At 38.4% G+C, this 22829-nt stretch overlaps 1 protein-coding gene across 2 annotated transcripts in view; it reads right to left on the bottom strand.

Annotated features, from left to right (window-relative positions):
• LOC137282347 (cyclic AMP receptor-like protein A) overlaps positions 1–22829 on the bottom strand; it is a 40558-nt gene that overhangs the window by 11738 nt on the left and 5991 nt on the right. For both annotated transcript variants that reach the window (XM_067814092.1, XM_067814093.1), the window contains exons 2-13: positions 20297–20349; positions 17619–17673; positions 17221–17277; positions 15005–15065; positions 12514–12601; positions 11105–11194; positions 10619–10654; positions 8878–8956; positions 8112–8159; positions 7054–7136; positions 5742–5818; positions 4374–4444 (exon numbers count right to left, since the gene is read on the bottom strand). In XM_067814092.1, coding sequence (XP_067670193.1) covers positions 4374–4444; positions 5742–5818; positions 7054–7136; positions 8112–8159; positions 8878–8956; positions 10619–10654; positions 11105–11194; positions 12514–12601; positions 15005–15065; positions 17221–17277; positions 17619–17673; positions 20297–20349 — 798 coding nt within the window. The remainder of the gene's footprint in view (positions 1–4373; positions 4445–5741; positions 5819–7053; positions 7137–8111; positions 8160–8877; positions 8957–10618; positions 10655–11104; positions 11195–12513; positions 12602–15004; positions 15066–17220; positions 17278–17618; positions 17674–20296; positions 20350–22829) is intronic.

Raw genomic sequence — 22829 nt, 5'->3', positions numbered from 1 at the left:
CTCCCTGCTGTGATATTGCTGGAATATTGCTAAAAGCGGTGTAACCTCAATCTCACTCACTCTAGAGTGAGCGAGTTTACCTGTACACCGCTTTTAGCAATATTCCAATAATATCACGGCTTGAGACACCAGAGAGGTTCTTAACGCTTTGCACCCATGTGCAGAAAAGTAACTCAGTCTTCAGCATGACGATCACAGACTTTACATTGAGGATACCCTACCTATCATATTCATCTAAAGGAGTGCACATTATTCTCAAGTGTGCACTATACTCCAGAAAATACATATAACTACAAAATAATCCAAAATTACAAGGTACTCAGGTGCAATGAAAATGAAGACAAAAAGACTACACCCTAGTCTGTTACACAGATCCTGAAACTATACCTAATACCAATGATGAAAGACTACACCCTAGTCTGTTACACAGATCCTGAAACTATACCTAATACCAATGATGAAAGACTACACCCTAGTCTGTAACACAGATCCTGAAACTATACCTAATACCAATGATGAAAGACTACACCCTAGTCTGTTACACAGATCCTGAAACTATACCTAATACCAATGATGAAAGACTACACCCTAGTCTGTAACACAGATCCTGAAACTATACCTAATACCAATGATGAAAGACTACAATATGTGGATAACCGTAGTCTGAAAATTATGAAAGTGTATGTGATTCATTTTTTTCATTTCATGAAAAGATTTTAGAAACCAATTTTTTCTGTAAATATGTTCATTTCAGAGCCTAGATCTTTGCCTTATGACAACCTTATATTAAAGCTTATATTCCAGCAATTAAATACATCAGAACTGGACAATGAAAGTGAGTGAGTTTTCTATCGCACTCAGCAATATACGAGCCATATGGTGGCAATCTGTAAATAATCAAGTCTGTAACCAGACAATCCAGCAAGAGTTACTGAGGATCAATTCTAAGCTGGACTTTCATGGGTCATTCTTTCAGGGATGACAACAGGTGAAAGTGATTTCAGCAGAAAATAAGCTGGGGGTCGACCAGGGTCCAGGATCGATTTATCTGCATTTAAACCAGCAGATTTCCACAGAAAATTGCCATCCCTGTATACTGAAACTGTGACAGTCCATATTGGAGACTTTAAATAGTCTGATAAATAATCAGGCCAGATAATCCAGTAATGGTAAATTTTGCTTTATCTGCATCAGCATTATTATTTGTGGTTAGAAAATGAAATTATCAGGAAGCAATTATTGGGGTAGAGCAACAAGAAATCATCAAAGATACCAAACCGACAACCATTACAATCATCTTATAATCAGAACAGTTTACTGGGAGATATTTTACCCTGAATCCTCATCGAATGGGCTAAATCCTCTATAAATTGACAAAAGGATGGTCACAGAAATAAGCTCTCACAAGGAGAGATAAAATGGGTAGACCTTCGTTCAGCAGAGTGAGAGATTAAAACTTTAGAGAGTCAGTTGGTTTTAGGTAGCATTTAGCAATATTCCTGCAATATCAAGGCAAGGGGCACCAGAAATGGACTTCACACATTGTAACCTTGTGAGGAACTGAACCCAGGCCTTCAGTATGACAAGTCAATGCTTTAACCACCTGGCTATCCTATCGTCCACTAAAACTAGAACAAAATTTGTAAATACACCTAGCATGACATATGTTGTGAACACATGGTGATGACTGTAAATGAATCTCTGAAACATAAAATGTATGAAACAGTGTCCTATCAATGCTTTGAGGGTCTGGGCAATTAAATACATTTTATTACAACATGCGTGCAAAGTGACAAAAGCAAGTCATAAAAAGTATCAGGTTAATGATAAACATGAAGGTATAGTTTAACATGACACAGCAAAATATTTCCTATACCAATAAACAAATAGCACAGATCTAGAGAAAATACATACTGTGTCCTGAGGAGCATACAGTACTATTTTTGTACATCACATTCTTGACCAAAAATGCAGTTCCTTTTACACATGTAATATTCAAAATACAGAACACTCCTTTACTACTCTATAGGTGGCATTCAAAATACCTGCTCTCAGCACGACTGCCTGGGACTGGTTATTTTCAACACATACTGCCAGATTTTCAAATTAAAGGACCCTCATATTTCCTGTAAGGACCCTTGAAATTGATTGATCATCCTCTGACAGCAAATTCAGTAGGGCAAGGTAAATCCCTGAAGTCCATTGCAGAACCTTTTGCAGATTGCATCAACTATATTCAAATTAATATATGGGTCAGAAACTCTATTTAACCTCATACAGATATACCTAAAACTTCACATGCCCAGGGAAAATCTTGAAAATTTGCTATTTTCTACAACATCGGAAATTTTCCAATTTTCACATATGTTTTAATACTGAATTCTAGCAGGGCAAACGGTGTTAAAATGAACATTATTGCCTATTTCTCCACTTGTTCTGTGATTAGGGAAGACAAAATCACCTCAGAAAGCCATAGGATGTTTCAACTGTAGCAGCATGAACTGGGACATGTTAAAACATGTTCATTAACTTGAGAGTCGTCAAAGAAGGACGGCATGCAAGAGAAATACCTGGTTTATAATTAGTATCATTACTACTGCAAGCAGTATTGTGAAAACCCTTGTTATTGTAACCAAAATTAATAAATATATGAGTGACAGTGTGAATCACAAAGAGTGAGTGAGTGAGTTCAGTTTTATGCCGCACTCAGCAATATTCCAGCTATATGGCGCCGGTCTGTAACTAATCGAGTCTGGACCAGACAATCCAGTGATGAGCATCGATCTGCGCAGTTGGGAACCTATGACATGTGTCAACCAAGTCAGTGAGCCTGACCACCCGATCTGGTTAGTCGCCTCTTACGACAAGCATAGTCACCTTTTATGGCAAGCATGGGTGGCTGAAGGCCTATTCTATCCCGAGACCTTCACGGGTTAAATGACAAAGAAACTGAGTGAATGAAGGATTAACTGAGTGATTGATTGAGGGACTGGTTTTTAGAATGATCAATAACAGCTGACCCATTTGTTGTTGGCGAGCAGATCAGGGGAAAATATCCTGAGGGAAAAAAATAAGGGATCATATGAAAGCACAAGTGTTCCTTGATATTTTTCCAGGTTTCTTCATAAACTGTGTGAAAAAAATAAAGAAATACTTGTGATACAAAGCTTATGAAGAAACCTATTAAAAAAAAAAGAAATACTTGTGCTTTCATGTGATCCCCTACTTTTTTCCCCTCAGATTATTATTCTCTTTACAAAAGAAGTTAAAAAAAATACGGCAACTAGCCTCCGAGTAGTGGGTGTGTTTAACTTGTTCTGTTTCACATCATCTTGGGACAGAGTATCCTTAACAACATTTCAAACACAGCTATGGTAAATGAAAGAAGTATGAATGTAACATGGGCACTAATTGTTACGTGGCTCCCTTCCTTATGACTTTATCTCAAAAACAATATCTGCTAACCTGCTGAATATCATAAAAAAAGAAGGAATAATTCTTTCATTAACATATTTTACAATATATTAATTATTATTTTATCAATATATTGTCATGGGATAAATATGGGGGATATTTCATAATCTCCTTCAAACAGAATACAGTTGTACCACGACAAAAAAGTAATTGGAATCATGTGTTCACACATTTTTGTCACAAAAAGTCTCTGTTGATTATTTAGTATCACAGCTACATAGGAACAGGATGTAAATAGTCAGTTCTCAGCAGACAAATAAGTGACTAATATCATGAACAACATATTGATGTCACTCATGTAACCATAGCACCAAACTCGAATGTTGACTGAGTGAGTTTAGTTTTACAATGCTTTAGCAATATTCTAGAGGCATGGAACATCAGAAATGGGCTTCACACACTGGTACTGGTACTTGTATTGAGAATCAAACTCGGGTCTTCGGCATGAAGAGCAAATGCCTTAACCACTAGACTACCCCACTGCCCCACAGAGTCTGAGTGGTGAGTGAGTTCAGTTTTAATACGTTTTTAGCAATATTATAAAAGTTTCAAAGTGGAGGACACCAGAAATAGACTTCATACATTGTAACCATGTAGGAATTCGAACATTGGTCTTTGGTGTGATGAGAGAACACTTTAACCACTATGCCACCCCACTGCCCCTACTGTTGATTTCTGTTCTGAATGCAAGCAGTTGTATTCTGTGTCTCTACCACAATGGGATCAGAGCACTATGATTGTCTTAAGTGATGATGGACTTTGCCCTAAGATTGAAACGAGGTACCCTGGGTCTCTATGGAGGTAATGTCAACACAAACTTCAAACTTCCACTGACTTTCAGAATTTTCTTGTGTTTGACAGATCATAAAATATCCTTGTGTTTCAAACCCATTACTTACTCGTATTTGTGAAGGTTTCAACTTGTGTAACGTTTCTTTGTCCATACCAAACACTATAGCATTTAGAGCACCTGTAACAGAAACCAAATGAAATGGCCATCACAATCAGACTTCTCGCTTTCCTTGGGGAGGTGAGGTGTAACAACATGTTCAAGATTATTTCCCTTATAGCGTGTGAGTGTAGTTTTACACCAATTTATCAATATTCCAGAAATACCACGGTTGGGGAAACTTTACTCATAAGGGGAATCAAACACAAGCTTTTGGTGTGATGAGCGAACATTTTAACCACAAGGCTATCCCACAGCCTCACTTCACTTATAGAGTGGTGTGCATTTATGTGAGTGAGTGAGTGAGTTTAGTTTTACTCCACACTCAGCAATATTCCACCTATATAGCGGCAGTCTGTAAATAATCGAGTCTGGACCAGACAATCCAGTGACCAACAACATGAGCATCGATCTGCGCAGTTGGGAACCGATGTCATGTGTCAACCAATTCAGCGAGTCTGACCCTCCAATCCCATTGGTCGCCTCTTACGACAAGCACAGTCGCCTTTTATGGCATTTTTCATAATCAGTGGTTGCTTACACCAGTCTGGGCAACAATAAGTACCATCTTTTAACATCTTTTTGTACAAGATGCAAAGGGATCAAAACACAAATCTTCAGATAATCAAGCAGACTCACAGCTCATTAGACCACAGTAAGCGAGTGACTTTAGTTTTATGCAACTTTTAGCAACTTTCGTCCAATATCACAGCCGGGGACTCCTGAAATGGGCTTCACGTAATGTACCCATGTGGGGATTTGAACCTGGGTCTTTGGTTTTGACAAGAGAACACTCTAACCACTGGGCTACACCACCGTCCTCACTGCACCGAGTGATAAATATATTTTGCGAAAGAAATGGGTTCAACACCTTCATTCCCATAATTCTTGTGATGCTAGTTAGGGAAAAAGCCCAAGGATTTGTACTCCAGTCCCAAATGGGCCAGTCTCTGAACTGTTTCCATAGCTACTGACTGTAATTACTGGAAACCATGGAAATGGTGTTGCTGACAATATAAGTTCCATTCTGTCTAGACACGCATGATAGTACATTGTTTACATTACTAACTTTACAAGGAAAGATTATGTCTTGATTGACAAATATGACGCTGAGCACTCACTCACAGCATGGTTTTCCAACATATGCTTGTTAGCCGACTTGTTTTTGCTCGTGCAGCACGTGGTCGTCAAGGGAGATAATTCTTACATATATTCTTCTGGCAGTAGCATACCGAGAAACAAAACATTGGTACTCTTTTTAACATTATCCAACTGAAGCAAGATGGATCTACTGACCGATTATTCCAGCACTACTTACCATGTAGGGGAGCTGATAAGGACGCCAACAGCACCAGGGCAAAGACATGGTTGTGGGGGGATATAGCATTTTGAATCCTGCAACAGAGTTCACAACTCATGATGGCCATGGCACACTACAGGGTATTAACTGACCAAGACATTTTGATAGCATGATTAAGGGAAATATATACCAGAAATATTCTGCGCCTTGAAGATACTGCATCAAAGTAACCCCAGCCTGCTCTGCGAGGTATTATTTCTGCATTCAGAATAGCAGGATTTTACCCCAAACTTACATCTTAAGGGGGTCTTTTTTGTTTACGAGGATGGTACCCATTGCTGTAATATATTGACTGTCTGAGGACATGTGCATGAGTTTGAACAATCATGGTACTCATAGCAGACTGAAGTAGAAGAGCGTAACTAGAAACCAATCCTTATCCAACACAATCGCTTCTTACATCTGCGAAAATACTCTTTGCAAGGGTAAAGAGATATTGTTGATGTTCAGAGCTTTTGACCGATACAGGCCATTAAAAGATGTCTTGCATGTTATTGTATGAAGCTTTCCCCATTGTATCCCAGGGAAGCCACCGATATCAGGAAACAAAATGGCCATGCATATTATTTTAGAAATCATTTACAATAAGTTAATCCACCTGGTTGAGTTGTATTAAAGAGTTAATATTACTGGGATGAATACTGTTTGCCTGGGGTAGAGAAACGCAAAATTCACAAAATATAAACTGATGCAGAATATTTCTGGTTTACAGTACAAAAGAATACAGAGATCATTGGCTAGTTATGAAGGCATGGACTTGAAATTCACTTGGTATTGGGTGGCAATTTACTTGTAACTGTTAACAAGGGTATGATACAGTACTGTTAGCAATAGTCACAGTACTATCTATGTACATCATAAAAAACTATATGGTATAATACTGCTTTCTTGTCAACAAGATGGCTGTATTTCTTAACAAGGGTATGGTGCAGTACTCTGTACTTGTTAACAGTTGTGTGATACAGTAATGTATACTTGCATACACAGGTATCTAGCAACCATATGTCCCTGTTGAAACAAGGGTAAGATAGAGTAATGAGTACTTGTTAACAACCATCTGACAACGTACTGTATGCTTGTTTACATGGGCATGAAGCAAAACAAGTACTTGTTTACTTCGGTATGATACAGAAATGTGTACCTGTTAACGAGCACATTACACAATACTGTGTCCTTGTTAACAAGAGTGTAACATTACCTTAGTACCTGCTAGCATGAATGACATTCAGGTACTGAGGATTGCTAACGAGGATGTGACATGGATGCTTACCTGTTGATAAGGGGGAAAAGAGACACAGCCAAGTACACAAAGGGGTAGAATCTTAGGGGCTTGATATCCTCCTTAAGCATTTGCTGAAACACAAGTAAACAGCAGTCATTACACAACACCAATACCCAACACTGACTGGGATCGGATTACTACCGGGTACCCCCCAACACTACTACAGATCCAAACTACTTATTAACACACCTTGGTTGTATATATATATGATGAGTAACTGTGCAAAGATTTGAACTGGTTCTCAGAGATATATTACTTGTAAGCCATTATAGATATCATTTGCACCAAATTTTAACACAATTATGATGTTCAGGGCCTATATTTTCGAAGCTCTCTTAGCGCTAAGATAGTCAGAAGTTAATGTATGGCACTTACGACTATCTTAGCGCTAAGAGAGCTTCGAAAATCAGGGCCCAGTTAATCTACATGTATATTGATACCATCAAACCTAAAATAATGGATGTGGAAATAAAATTAAAAGTAACATTTTCTCATTGTATTGAAGGCAAACGCACTTATTTCATAATAATAATGCATGAAGGTGTCACTACAATGATTTTGTCCAGAATATATGTTCAACATATTTCTAGCTCATTGCTCAACACCAGACTAGGCAATATTCCAGCTATATGCCCGTGGTCTGTAAGCCGTGGTCTGGACAAGAAAGTTCATTGACTAACATTGTGTGGATTGATGAACGTAAATGGGATTTCATAACATGTATCAACCAAGTGGACAAGCCTAATAATTATAGACCAATTATAACCTACAGTGGGAGCTGTCAAAACCGGCATCTGTCTAATCCAGCAAATTGTCAACACCAGCATAAAATCCAGGTCCCTTCCCTCAGTCCCAACGAGAGCTGGATTAGGCAGCTTACATTGTATATCTTCATAAGTCTTGCCTCACAAGTGGGTCATAACAAAAAATCCAAGGATATCTGATGTTTAAAATTAAAATGAAACTACTGATTTTGATCCAAAAAGACTGTCATGTTCGCATGATGTATTATATTTGTGTTCCTGTTCCTGTGAGGATGTCCTTACATGTTCTCGTTCCGTGTCAGGGTCATATGTTCCTTCCCATGTGTTGGCCTGTAATGTAAACATTGATAACATTATCAGTTGGAAACAGCAGGAACAAGCAATTTGAAGATTATGGTATATACTTTAACATTGTAAAGACACTTTAAAGCAAAATCAATTTTTAATGTGAAAATATTACAAGAGATTATATAACTGAAGTTGTGGTCCCAACAAATGCTAATGCGAGGGGAACATAAACAAACCTCGAGGTTACATGAACCCATTGACCCCGAGGGACCAGTGAACAACGTATTTTCTTACTGAACACCCGAGTTTCAATTTTGAACTGGTTGAAGCACTTCTGTTGAATGCGAGGCGAATCGCCATTTTGCAGACGATACAAGGTAAACAGATTTAGAGTTATCTCCCTTCCATCGATTTTCAATCGCAAAACATCGGTAATTCCCATGCTTGATGCATGATTCAATGTTATTCGAGATAAAAAAGTACTATCACGAAGCACCAGAAGAGTTCGGAATTATCAGCGTTGTACACTGAAAATATTACATCGCCTGTAAGCGGGGTACATTGAAAATAACAGAATGGCGCTTAGCCAATCAGAGAGCGACATTCATGTGTGAGGTAAGATAATATGTCATATAACTGTTCTAGCACATCACAGGTAACTTGTGTTAACTGGGGTAATGACATCTTCATGCATTGATAATGCACAAATGGTAAATAAATCTCCTGTATTACTATGATGAAGAAGCTGGTTGGCACCTACCTTCCTGCGGAGCATGACGGAGATATAGATATAGGCAACAAACAGCAAGGCAATGATGATAAACAGAGGGCCATACCAGCTGAAACATGGGGTAAAAATATAAAGATCATTGGCCTGAACTTTGTACAGCCTTTCTGTACATGTTAACAATGCACTTAGCTGTATTCCAGCCTTGTGAGTGAGTTAGTTTTACGCCGCTTTTAGCAATATTCCAAAAATATCCCAGGTGAGGAATCAAACCTGGGTTTTCAGCATGATGAGGGAATAATACCTTAACCACTAGACTACCTGACCACTCTTCAAGCTTCATGACAGATGTGTTGAGCTTAAAGCCCCTACTAGCAATATTTCACCAATATCATGCTGGCGACACAAGAAAAGACCTTCACTTATTGCCAGAAAGTGGACATCAATCCTGGTCTTGAGGATGACAAGCAACGTTTTAACCTCTAGGCTACCCCACCAGCCACAGAGGCTAGTGTCTCCACCAGACATCAAGTGACTGACATCAAGAAATCAGTCTATTTAACTGGAATGCCACGGTATGCATTAAGCAATTCAGCTAAACACCTCCTTGAATGAGACAGTTTAAGAAGATCACTTCAATCTAGGATCTTCATCAGGGTATAGATCTAGGTTTGAAAAGCCAAGCAATATTCAGTGTGATGTTGAACCTACGGTAAACTAAAACACAAGTTGTGTGAGGAAAACCTTCTAATGAGAGTCATCTGAAGGGGTAAGGGACATTACTCTGTCCTGACAACACTGAGCAAGTTAAACTGTCCACTGACAGAAATTTTATCTTACAAGGCCTTTCAAAGGTCAGGATGGCCTCTTGCAAAGTTTTCAGGTGACTTTTTCCATAACCTTTCTTTACAATTCAGTCAGAAAGACTCATTTTTAAAAATTTTGTGCCCTGTCTCGTTTCAGTGAGGTGCAAACTCACATGAATGAAGTCATACAGAAGTGAAACAAAAACTTATGCAGTCTTAATTTTAGAAAAAACAACCAAAACAACCTGGCTTCGTGTAATTAACTACCTGTGATGATTGCATTGTGAATTGTATGACATGATTAAACTCTTGAAGCTTAATAGAACATTCAGCCTAACACTTGCAAGTGTCTGTGTGTAGAGGTTTCAAATAGGCCAAAAGCATGAGAAATCTGTTGAAATAGGTACAGAACAGTGTGCATGTTGTTAAACAAAGTAACAATATTCTGCTTTACTTGGAAATGAAAGTGAGATTTCATGAGGTGACCCTGTTTCCATGAAACACAAGGTTAGTTCAACTAATCCAAAACATTTGGACATTTTTAATGTATCTGTTTACATATATACTTGCATAGTGCCAATATCCAGCTCAGTTCAGCTGCTTAAAGGAGCATTCATTTCTCCTGCAATCACTGGATGTCAGTCTGAAATGGCTTACTTGTATTATCAATCTCAGCTCCCTGGGGATCAAACAACTCTTTGGGACATATTTGTCTACTTCCTGACATGTAAATAATGATCCCTAGATTGAACAATCAAGTGACTGATGTTTAATGCGACCTCCATCCCTATCTGAGTATGGTAACATGCAATGAGCCTAGTGAAAAAAACCTAACCAACCTATTCAAGGGTTTATGTCTTAGCCTTCCTACAAACACACAGTACTACTGACGGTTAGTTCTAACCTGGAATGACATATTGATACAGTGAGCAATTCTGAATGTAACTATGGCAACAGATGTAACTTACATGCCCAGCCTCCATCTCCAGTCTTCAACAATCCAGCTAAAAGACAAAAATGGTGAATGAGTGAGCAGACGTTAAACTGAATGACGATAGTTCAGCCAAGTCAAAACACATCATGTTGAAATTGACAGTGCAGGTGATATATATACACTCATCCTCTGATTTATTTTCAAACCACTGCAGGTGTTAAACTGTTCTTAATGACAGAGAGTTGTCTACAGTGTGCTAAATAATTTCCTGAGAGTTACTAGCCCACAAAACAATTCATGAGGATGAAAGTTGAAAGAAAACATGCATTTCATAATTAAGCTGCTAATATCAGGTCGATCAGGTCATAATCTTCCATGTTTTATAAGTGTACATATTTACCAGTTACTGTGGTGATTTACTGCCCATGAGCTAGTGGGCTAGTGGTTATATTGCATACTAACTGCTTAGCCAGGGCAGACCTGCAGATGTTGCTACCTTCATAGAGAGTTTTCTACTTACCACCAGGCACCAGCAGGACCATAGCGGTCATTGATGAAAGGCAGGCAAGACATTACAAACGAAAACAGCCAGCACAAAATATGATACGCCCTGAAAATAGGAAAGCTGAGGTTAAATTACCACTTGCGAGCCCATTGAGAAATTATGCCTCTCCCATTCTCGCAGTATAATGAGGAAGTCACATTATGGAGTATATGAAAGAGCATTTCTACCGAAAGGATGCAAGAAACTTATGATATGTCAAAGTTGGTATAAATTCACCAATATCCTTGATATTGCAAGATTTTTGTCACTCACAGACTTGGGCCACTTTCTAGTTACTGGTCAGTGATGTAAACAACCACTAAGCGCTGCCAGGATTCAAGCATCTACTAGCCTACAGACAAGTAAGATACCATTATTTGATTGCCTGACATGAAAACTGACTTGTTCCGGGCGTCAGACGATGCGATTTTTTAACCCCTGGCCGATCATCAGTAATCTAGCAGAAATCATGTTTACCGCGAGAATAGGAATTCCCAAGAATAAGAGACGAAACTGTGTTCAAAAACAAAGAACATTTCAAGCATTCTTTTTAATCTACAGTTACCGTGGGAAAAAATGAGGCATAATCATAGAGATATACTGCAAACAGCCAAATGTTTGTGACCATTTAATTTTCGCGAACTTCACATCCGACTTCATGACACGAGAATAAAAACATGCGATAATATTGATATATCATTCAGTCAGATAAGTCAACAACACAAAAAATGATACAGGTGTCATTGTTCATTGTCACCACTGGGCTAATCTGGATTCACACAGCTCAATCATGTTTTATTTTCATTGCTCTAACACCCAATTAAAAAGGATTAATTTTGAAATCAATTACGTTTGTTTTTAGTTCACTATGCAAATTGGTTTATTTTATAACAGCTCAATGGTCGTGCAACTGCGTGTCGTGTAAAAACAGTCAGTGATGCCCTCTGTAACAAGATCACCTCGCAAAAATTAGAAGGCGTGAAAAGGTTTGGTGGCCATCACTCGCAAAGATTTAAAGGCGGGAAAACAAGACAGTTTACAGTACTATTTCACATTTTCCTAACTGTGAAGTTGACATATTGCTGTTCAATCAGTCTTGAGCAAGACTCCAGCATCTGACCACTTGGGATGCTCAGGATTTGTTTTAAAGAATGAGTGATCCAATACACAAAACTGATCAACCTGCTGACTGGCAATCCTCAGTAGTAGAGTTGTGTATTCGGACACAAACTGTACTGCAATGTGATGCCCTCTGAAGTGAACAATACTGATTCACACTGAACCAGCCTTAACTCTCTAAGTCTAACACTTTGTGAGTCTGTCTGACCCGACCGTGACCTTCTAACACTGTTCTGTTTGTCTGACCCAGTTCAGACAGTACATACCATTCAAACTTCACTGTAGTCGTGGTCCTGATGACGTTCATGTAAAGGTTGAAGGTAATGCAGCTCACCCACAGCAGAACCGTCCAATCTGGAGAGAGAGTGGGTAGTTTAAGTCAACATATGCAACAAAGTGATATTTTCTAAACCAGTCGTCACAGGACTGCAAAAAGAAGCATTACAGAGATTTGTATTGAAACCTTTCTGCAGAAAATCAGCAGTCTCTTGCAATGCAACACACATATGTTTTTTTTGGTTTCTTTTCCATCTTTTGAAGCTACATTTTTCTGTTGTGCTAGTGTTGTGAATGTACTAGCAACAGATACATACATACACAAGTATAGATTATGTACAATATATCTAATTTGCAACACATGCAAACCTACAAAAATATATGCATTTCATATACACACATACATACAAATACATATATAATGTATTCATTTTTCAAAAATCAGTGTAGAGGGTTTCTAAACAATAAATGGAAAGAAGACCAGAAGGCATGAAAACTTTCAAAGTTACAATTTTAATACAGTAGAATACTTTTATAACGAACACAGATATAACGAACTGACGGCTCAAGCGAATTGTTTTTAAAGTCCCGAATTAACCTCTGTATATTATCATATAAAAAAGTCATGAATAACGAATTCTTTATAGGCCACTAATGGCTATAGCGAATTAGATTGCAATCCCTGTGAGGAACAGGTAACACTAATTAACGGTGTGAATAACGAACTGAGCGAACTCAATCAGTGTCACTGCCAGTTAGCAATCCTCATTTTGAAATCCTCGGCAGGCCCATGTTGAAACTGACGACATCGTAAAGGCCATTTCCGATCAGCACGATGGAATATCCCGAGTTGATTTGGAATGCGATGATGACGACACGAACATTGATGAAACAGACCAGGCCCCACCTTCATTCGCAAAAGCCAATATGGCACTACAAACTTTGAAGAACGTTCTTGTGTCACAGAAGACAACTGACATGTCTTCTTTCTATTCGCATGCCGACTTGAATGAGGCTATGTGGCATATGCAGTTGGCCAAGTGTGCACAGAGTAAGATTACTGACTTTGTAGTGAAAAGAACGTAACATGAATGAATGAATGCATGTACTGTATACACGTAGTGTGTTTTATTGCTCTTTCAATGGGATTTTCATGATAAACGAACTACGGATATAACGAACTAATTTCAGTGGTCCCTTGTAGTTTGTTATAAAAGTATTTTACTGTATGCAATAAACTTTGAGATTTCATAATATCTATTTCTTTTTGAACGGTTAACATGCACATGTTGTTGGGAGCCAATTCTAATCCAGGGCCCCATTCCCAAAATTGACTGTAACACTACCATGGTTGTAACTCCCATACTTTAACATTTAACCAGCGTTGTGCTGCGAATACTTTGAGGAACAGACCCAGACTCCCGAAAACTCTGAAGACAGGATGTTGCTGGATCTTGACCATGAATCATCTCATAATGTAGGCACCACATAAACACCCAGTGCAGACAATCCCCAGAAATCTATTTCTAGTTGGATCAAACGACTTGCTTAGGAACAGGACTACAGGTAAGAATAGTTATTCGACTGGCATTCTCGAAATAGGAGAGGCATACAGGCATACAGCTTAATGGATGACAGCTTCCTGTTTATTGCACAAAGTGACATTTCAGTGCTGGTATCAATTTCAAGCTAAGGTAAGAACGGCTTCCAATAGCATATAGAAAAGTTAGCAGTAAGATGATTTAACTCCCATACATAGAACCATGAGTGAGTGAGTTTAGTTTTACGTCCCTTTTAGCAATATTCCAGCAATATCATGGCGGGGGACACCAGAAAATGGGCTTCACACATTGTACCCATGTGAGGAATCGAACACAGGTCTTTGGTGTGACGAGCGAACGCTTTAACCACTAGGCTACCCCACCGCCCCCATAGAACCATGATACGCTAAGGTCCCTGTGATGAAGGTGCCCTTGATCCCAATAGCCTATGTTGATCCTATGATAATGGAATGGCGGTCCAGCTATGTGACTTGGTCAACTGCATGTTACTGCAATCCTACAACACTCCTCATTGCTCATGATATCAATCACTGGATAGTCAAGACTGAATTACATACAGACCAACATAAACTTCTGATATCAGCCAAGAAGACACAACACCTTTCACAGTTTCTTTGTTTACTATTAAACACCACACACAGCAATATTCAAGCAATATGGTGGCGCTCTGTTTTTAGATACTGAAGCCTGGACCACATAATCCAGAGATCAACTATATGAGCATTGATCTATGCTGTTGGGATACAATGACATGTCAACTAAGTCAGCAATCTGATCGCTCAACAAGCGTGGATTGCTGAAGATAAATTCTTACACTGATCCTCATGGGTCCATTAGTGTATATAGGTAAGACTAGAATACAGACATCAAAAATGTTCTCTTTGGAGCTTTGAATAAAGTATGGCTGAGTAAAACTCACCAAAAAATGTCAACCACCATCCTAGGAAGTTACACAGCTTACTATCAGGAATCATCTCACTCTGAAAATACACAGGAAATGTACAACAATTATATATGACTTCAAAGATGTTGCACTCTTCCTGATAAAAAATACTGTCAGTTACGAGTAGAAAGGACTGAAAATTACTGTGGTTTTTTTTCAGAAAGAAAGGAATTTCTGTGCAGTCTGAGAAAACAGCATGCCACATTGGTAGCGATAGGAATAGTTAATAATTCATTAAAGTTGATGGTATCTGCGCTATACAAGTGCTCTCATAAGGAATACATTTACACATGCGACTTTGATGCTCATTATTTCTTCATATGTGCAGTCTGTATCATCAGGGGATCAAATTCATACTTCTGTACAATGGCATTTAACCTCACTTATCTACAGTAAGGGAAAATCATACAAACAGCAAATGTTTATCAAAGGAATTTGGCACCTGTTCATGATTTCATTATATAGACAAAAGGCTTAAAATTGATCACTTTACACTGAACACAGAAAACATGACCACATGTAATCTGAGCTGTAGGACTTGTCTCACAATTAATACTGAGCTGTAGGAATTGTCTCAAATTAATACTGAGCTGTAGGAATTGTCTCACAATTAATACTTTACACTGAAAACACAGAAAACATGACTGCATCTTATCTGATCTGCAGGAATTGTCTCACAAAGAATATATTTAGACTGAACACAAAAAACATGACTGCATGTTATCTGAGCTGTAGGAATTGTCTCACAATTAATATTTTACACTGAACACAGAAAACATGACTGCACGTTATCTGAGCTGTAGGAATTGTCTCAAAAGGAATACATTTAGACTGAACAAAAAAAACATGACCGCATGTTATCTGATCTGCAGGAATTGTCTCACAAGGAATATATTTAGACTGAACACAGAAAACATGACCGCATGTTATCTGAGCTGTAGGAATTGTCTCACAATTAATATTTTACACTGAACACAGAAAACATGACTGCATGTTATCTGAGCTGTAGGAATTGCCTCACAATTAATACTTTACACTGAACACAGAAAACATGACTGCGCGTTATCTGAGCTGTAGGAATTGTCTCACAATTAATATTTTACACTGAACACAGAAAACATGACTGCATGTTATCTGAGCTGTAGGAATTGTCTCACAATTAATACTGAGCTGTAGGAATTCTCACAATTAATATTTTACACTGAACACAGAAAACATGACTGCATGTTATCTGAGCTGTAGGAATTGTCTCACAATTAATACTGAGCTGTAGGAACTGTCTCACAATTAATACTGTACACTGAACACAGAAAACATGACTGCATGTTATCTGATCTGCAGGAATTGTCTCACAAGGAATACTGAGCTGTAGGAATTGTCTCACAAGGAATACATTTAGACTGAACACAAGGTTGTTTGTGGGCACAGGTTGGTGAGTGTATGACTGGGGCATGTGGTGGTGGGTTTTTGGGTGCATAAGATAGTAATAGTAAGTTAGGCATTTTTACAGGACCTTAATCAAGATAACTGCTCAAAGGTGCTATGTCACATGCTCTCTTGAATGTGAAGGTTTTCAGATCAGATCTGTAACGTTTGACGTTGGAAGAATTGTCACATAAACAGGCAGGAAATTTGTTCCGGAAGACAAGTCCCACTTTGCAGAATGATATAAAGCCATCTGTGACAGTATGGACAGTAACGAAGAGTGTGGACACAGATGGATGGAATTTGGGGGCACAGGTGGGGGGGGGGGGGGGGGGGGGTACATTAAGGAATGTGGATCAAGTATGGGGCACACAACAAACAACTACAAACCTCTGTGTGTTCCTGAAAGCATCAGATGAAGAAGAGAGACAGTTAGTAGAGTTAGATGGGGAACAGTCAAATGAACAGCATCTAGACTAACATTTCTAATGTTGTTAGTGAAAAACTATGTCAGCAAACACATTAAAAGATAAGAATCTGGTAGAAGGTTCCCAGTACAGACATAAGGGGCTAGATTTTTTAAGCTCTCTTAGCACTAAGATAGTCATACGTTAATGTTAATGTATGGCACCTATGTCTCTCTTAGCGCTAAGAGAGGCCCTTGTGTTCAAATGGTGATGGAAATCTCCCAAACTAGAACTATTGGTCCTGTGGACAAGGTCAGAGCAAGATGGAGAGTCCCCATGTTTAGAGAAGACACAACTTACCATGAGATAGGAGATGCTGTCCAACAGAGCACTGATACTCAGATACAGGATCAACCTCTGCAACAGAAGCCATCTTGGTTTAAAGGGGAGGTAACTCATGGAGTCTCAAACACACATACTACATTCTTTATCTCAGAAAACTGGGAGTAATGATTAGCTGCAGATGTTTCCATATAAAGAATCACAAGAACAAACAAGAGTCACATGACTTTTTAAGTCTAAACAATATTGGTATAGAAATAACTTCAAGTTAAAGGATGTAAGCATTTCAGACGGAAGAGTTTAAAAGCACAAATACTGAACATTTATGTGATTCATGTCACAATTAAACATTAGTTAGGCTATGTGTTATTAGATTTGCTGGTTTAGATTAAGCAGAAATGTTTTGGTCACTCTACCTGAGTAAACACGATGTATTTCTTGAAGAGCCAGATGACGAAGATCATGAAGAGACTGCAAACAAGAACATAACAATCAGCAAGTTATGGAGAGCCTTGGAGCATGGTAGGAGAAAACAAAACTTAAAATAAATTCTGTTAGGGTGGTTTATGAAATTTTGTCCACAAGATTATTTCTTAAATGAAAAATTTAACTTCTAACTTGTTCTGAATTATTGTGCCCATATACACATGAATTAGGGCTTCGCTTCTTTTTTTACGTGAGTGAGTCAGTGAGTTTGGTTTTACGCCGCTTTTAGCACTATTCCAGCAACATCGCAGTGGGGGACACCGGAAATGGGCTTCTTCTTCTGTAATATTGGGTGGCACCAGTGAAACAAGCAAAGCATTAAATCGAGCCCTGTGAATGTCACTGTATTTTTGCATAATGGACTGATGACAAAATATGTCATTTCAGAAGACTGCTTATTACTCGCCCATGGAAGATACTGTGGTGTAATATTTTTATGGTAATATTACACTGGTGTAATACCACTAGACGCATGACATCATTAGGCTTCACAGTTATGACGTCACAATGCTAATGCCGCTGTCCCAAGGGTTCTAGACCTTGCTTGACTCGGAAAAGCTGGTAGTCTTCACCTTGTTTGCAATTTTGCCGCAGTTTCTATCAATTTATGTTGTCGAGTAATAAACAGAATGCTAAACTTGCTTCTGTGAAACAACATTTTATTAAACTTGTGAAAGATTTTAGTAATCATTAAATAATAATGATATTAAACGGAACGTAGTTAAGTATCCTCTTAAACTCTCATAGGTCTACCAGTACCACTTCTACATCACTTCAAGATTTGATTAAAACCATCCCAACACAGGAGCAGGAGTACCCAAGTGTTTAAAGCATTGTTCATCATGCACAACGGACAGACTTGATTCCCCACATGGGCACAATGTGTGAGAGCCCATTTCTAGTGTCCTGTACTGTGATATTGCTGGAACACTGCTTAAAAACCTACCATAAAACCAAACTTAATAATTTCAAAATAAAACGGTTAATCTGAAATTTCATGTTAATTCATGTTTTATCATACATGTATTTGGTTCCATGATTAGAGTGAAGTGTACTAAATCAAATCAGTAAATATGTTTAATGTTATTTCAATCTTGGTATTTTTCATATTCAAAAAAACTCAACTGAGTAAACAGTGATGGAATCTGTGAGAATTTCTCTATTTTGTGAAATTGGTGAAAATTTCCCTATTTTGTAACATCTGTGAGATACTTTAAGACATCAAGTGAGTTTTATGATAATGCAAAGCCTGTCCATATTGATCCAGCTGACCGAGACATGATAAAGCTGACCATCCCTAAGCCTGTAACAACGCCAGAGTCAGGGGACAAAGACTGACCAGTTGTGATAATTGCAGGACTGTCTAGCAGAAAAGCAATTGATATCATGCCTTAGCACTTCATGCCAGTCACAGAATCTGGACCCAAACCAACTTAGCGCATATTGAGGAGACGGCCATTTCCTAATGAGTTGATCAGAGTCTTTTAGCAGCTATTTACCAGAGCCAATTTCTTGAAAACAGGTGGACAAACTGAGTCTTTAAAAGAGAACACACACACAAAATAGTTCTCCCATCTTACAAAAGTGTATTTACCCCACTCTGCCCCTCAAAAGAAATAGTTCCCAATTTCGCAGATCGATGCTCATGCTGTTGATCACTGGATTGTTTGGTCTAGATTATTAGACTAGATTTGACTAGATTATTTACAGATCGCTGTCATATGGCTGGAATATTGCTCAGTGCGGCGTAAAACTAAACTCACTCGCTCACTCACTCACTCACTCACTCACTCACTCACAAGAAATAGCATAGTTTGTCCCTAAGCATGCAATAGTAAAGAGTTGCTTTGATATTTCAGTCTGACCTTAGAAGTTAATAAAGAATACTACAAGGGGTCTCATTTCATAAGAATTATATGAAAGAAGTGTCCTTCCCCTGGCATCTGACCTGAGGTTGGCTCGGTCAGATTCCTGATAACAGGAATGTCACAAGTTTTGTATAATTTCTATGCAACAAGACCGAGTGTGGTATTTTATTCATTACCTACATTTTATATGCATCAAACGACAAAGTAGCGTGTTTTTGTTATTTTTATGGTTTCAAAGAGACGTTGCAGAGGAATGTTGTACTGTTCTACACTTTTACATGAGGTCACACTGTAATGATGTCACTAAGTCTGCTCCCTTGGTAACTGATGTCACGATGCATGTCAGTTGTCATTGCCTCCAACAACCTCCTAGAGTAAATTACTCCACAGCACCCCATTTCTTGGTTTGCAGTTTCTTCACTCATTTAATATCACTGGTGGAAACATTCTTTTTATGTTTTTTGATGGATATAATGTCTCGGTTTGACTCACAATCAATGCAAATATGTTGTAGAATGAATGAATTCATGTGTTTGTTATGAAGTTTAGTGACAGTGTGGCGTAATTCAGGTCATCGGTTATCCAATCAAATCGTTAGAATCTTAGGTCAAGTCGTTACGACACAGGTCAATGCCATACAAAACAAGTCAACTCCATACAACACTCGTGTGACGTACGAGATTAGTATGCAACTACCCATACGAAACCACGTGGGTAATAAACATGGAAAAAGCACTCACCATCCAATGAAGGAGAACGAAGCTGCCACTTTCCTCACCAGAACCACTGTATCCTGCACATACGTAAAAAATGCACAAAATAAATTATCTAGAGATGAATTATCAAGATGGTCAAAGAAACTGCATCTAATAAAAGAGAGTTTGTTTGTTTGATGTTTAACGCCTCGCTCTGAAGTATTCAGCTATATGGTGGCAGTCTTCAAATGATTTTGAGCATGGACCAGACAATCTGGTGATCAATGCAGTTGTGAATGTGATATAATGGCACATGTCAACCGAGTCGGCGAGCCTGACCACCTCATCCCGTTAGTCGCCTCTAACGACAAGCACAGTCGCCTTTTATGCCAAGTATGGGTTGCTGAAGACCAATTCTTACCCACATTTCCACAGGTTACAAATGAATGAATGAATAATGAAAATGATACATAGAAGGAATGATAAAAACACAGAAATTTCATCACATCTCATTCACACGAAACATGATAAAGCATGCACAATATATTGTACAAGTCAATTTCTCTCAGATTCATAAAACAGACCTGTGAAGGTACCGGGATAGAAAAGGCTTTCTCCAATCCATTCTTGCCATAGAAGGCGACTATGTTTGTCATAAGTGGCAACAGATGGGATCAGGTGGTCAGTCTCGATGACTTGGTTGACACATGTCATTGGTTGCAATTACGCAGATCGATGCTTATGTTGTTGGTCACTCGATTGTCTGGTCCAGACTTGATTATTTACAGACTGCCGCCATATGGCTGTAATATTGCTGAGTGCAGAGTAAAACTAAACTCATTCACTCATAAAACAGTGCAGAAGTGGGTCATCTCAAAGATTCACAGGTAAGAAGGAAGTTTAGTTTTACGCCATACTCAGCAATATTACAGCTATATGGCAGCATGATGTCTTTCAGCGGCATTCAGATGTTGTTAAAAATGTTATAGATGGCCAGGATAATGTATGAATAAAACTTCTTTAATCCTTTCCATATGTTTCGGCAGTTCATTCAGATGCCTTCATGAACTGTCAGTTCACCTGATGAATGATCCGAAATGTTGTGTGGAAAAGATTAAAGATCTATCCATGAAATATCTTGACCACCTATATGACAGCTGATTGTAAGAATCAAGTGTGAACCAGACAATCTGGTGATCAACAGCACTTGGGATACAGTCAACCAAGTCACAGAGCCTGATCACCCAATCTCGTTAGCCGCCTCTTACAACAAGCATGAGTTACTGAAGATCACTTCTAACCCTGATCTTCATGGGTCCAGGTAGTTAAGTAATCAGCATGGACACTGGTAAGCCTGCTTAAACAAGCTTACTGCTGGGTAATTACAGAAGTCACAGTAACTATAAAAATATAGAGAATCTCACCCAAGTGATAACAATTATATCAACTCTCATAAGTCTAATATAAGGGTAATGCTATATTTCAGGGCATTATCATTTGCAGAAGCCCGAGGTCTTTCATTAACTGCCCGACGAAGGAGTGCAGTTGAAAAGACCGAGGGTTTCTGCAAATGATAATGCCCTGAAAAACAGCGTTACCGTTATTATAGCTAAAATGAATAGAATTTTTAATAAAATAAGAATAAAAACAGCGGCATCGGTGTAGAAGCATTTACTGTCAACATCAAAACGACGGAGGTCACTGACACACATTTTACAAATATAGACACGTCATAGAACAACACAAATGACATCACTATTGAGAGTGACGACATTCGACCTTGACCTTTTCTCATACTACAAGGCGCCATTGTTTTCAGTGATCAACAACATTAGACTTCCAGTTGATATTTTCCTTGCTGTATGTTGTCATTTATGGTACAATTGTTATGGTTGGCACAGGCAGGAAAGTGCATAATGGCACAGGCACACCGTGGCGAATGTGAGCCAGATATATGGTCAGTAATGAACCCAAGTTTAAACGAGCCGTAGGTGACTGACCTTCAACAGTTGAACTACATATGATGTCATGTAACAACAGGCTTGATAATAGCCCGTCGTCAAGCATTTTGCGGGCATTATCAAGTTACAGTGGCCCGCTCATTTCTGATAACGTGCGGTCGTTTTAATGATAATTCTATCCATTTTAGCTATAAGACCTCATAACTTTTGTACCTGGTATACTGTAACATGGGAAGTGCAAATGCCTTGAGAAAAGTTACGAGATCTTAGGCTTACGAGTTTTGTGAAGCTTAACAATTTAGTAATCACTGGTAAGCTAAAGTATTTATTAGGATAATGTAGTGGTAATCACAGGTAATATAATATAGATAAACGAAATATTGATAAAAAATTTTTATCATGTTTATGGATAACAGCTTCTTTTTTGTGAGTGCACGTTTCAATTCAGATTTGCGTGATCATCCCTGTTTCACAATATGTATTGTTAAAACGTTGAACTCACAAATAGTTAATTGTTATCAATGTAGTTTGGTCAATACTGTACTTCGTAACTTCTAAAGTGTTCCTCAAAGAAGTTAACATACATGTAGGTAACAGGTGATGTAAACACATTCTAA

The sequence above is a fragment of the Haliotis asinina genome, chromosome 4 (genome assembly GCF_037392515.1).
Source record: "Haliotis asinina isolate JCU_RB_2024 chromosome 4, JCU_Hal_asi_v2, whole genome shotgun sequence".
NCBI classification, from domain to species: Eukaryota; Metazoa; Mollusca; class Gastropoda; order Lepetellida; family Haliotidae; genus Haliotis; species Haliotis asinina.
This window is presented reverse-complemented; position numbering and strand designations above follow the sequence as displayed.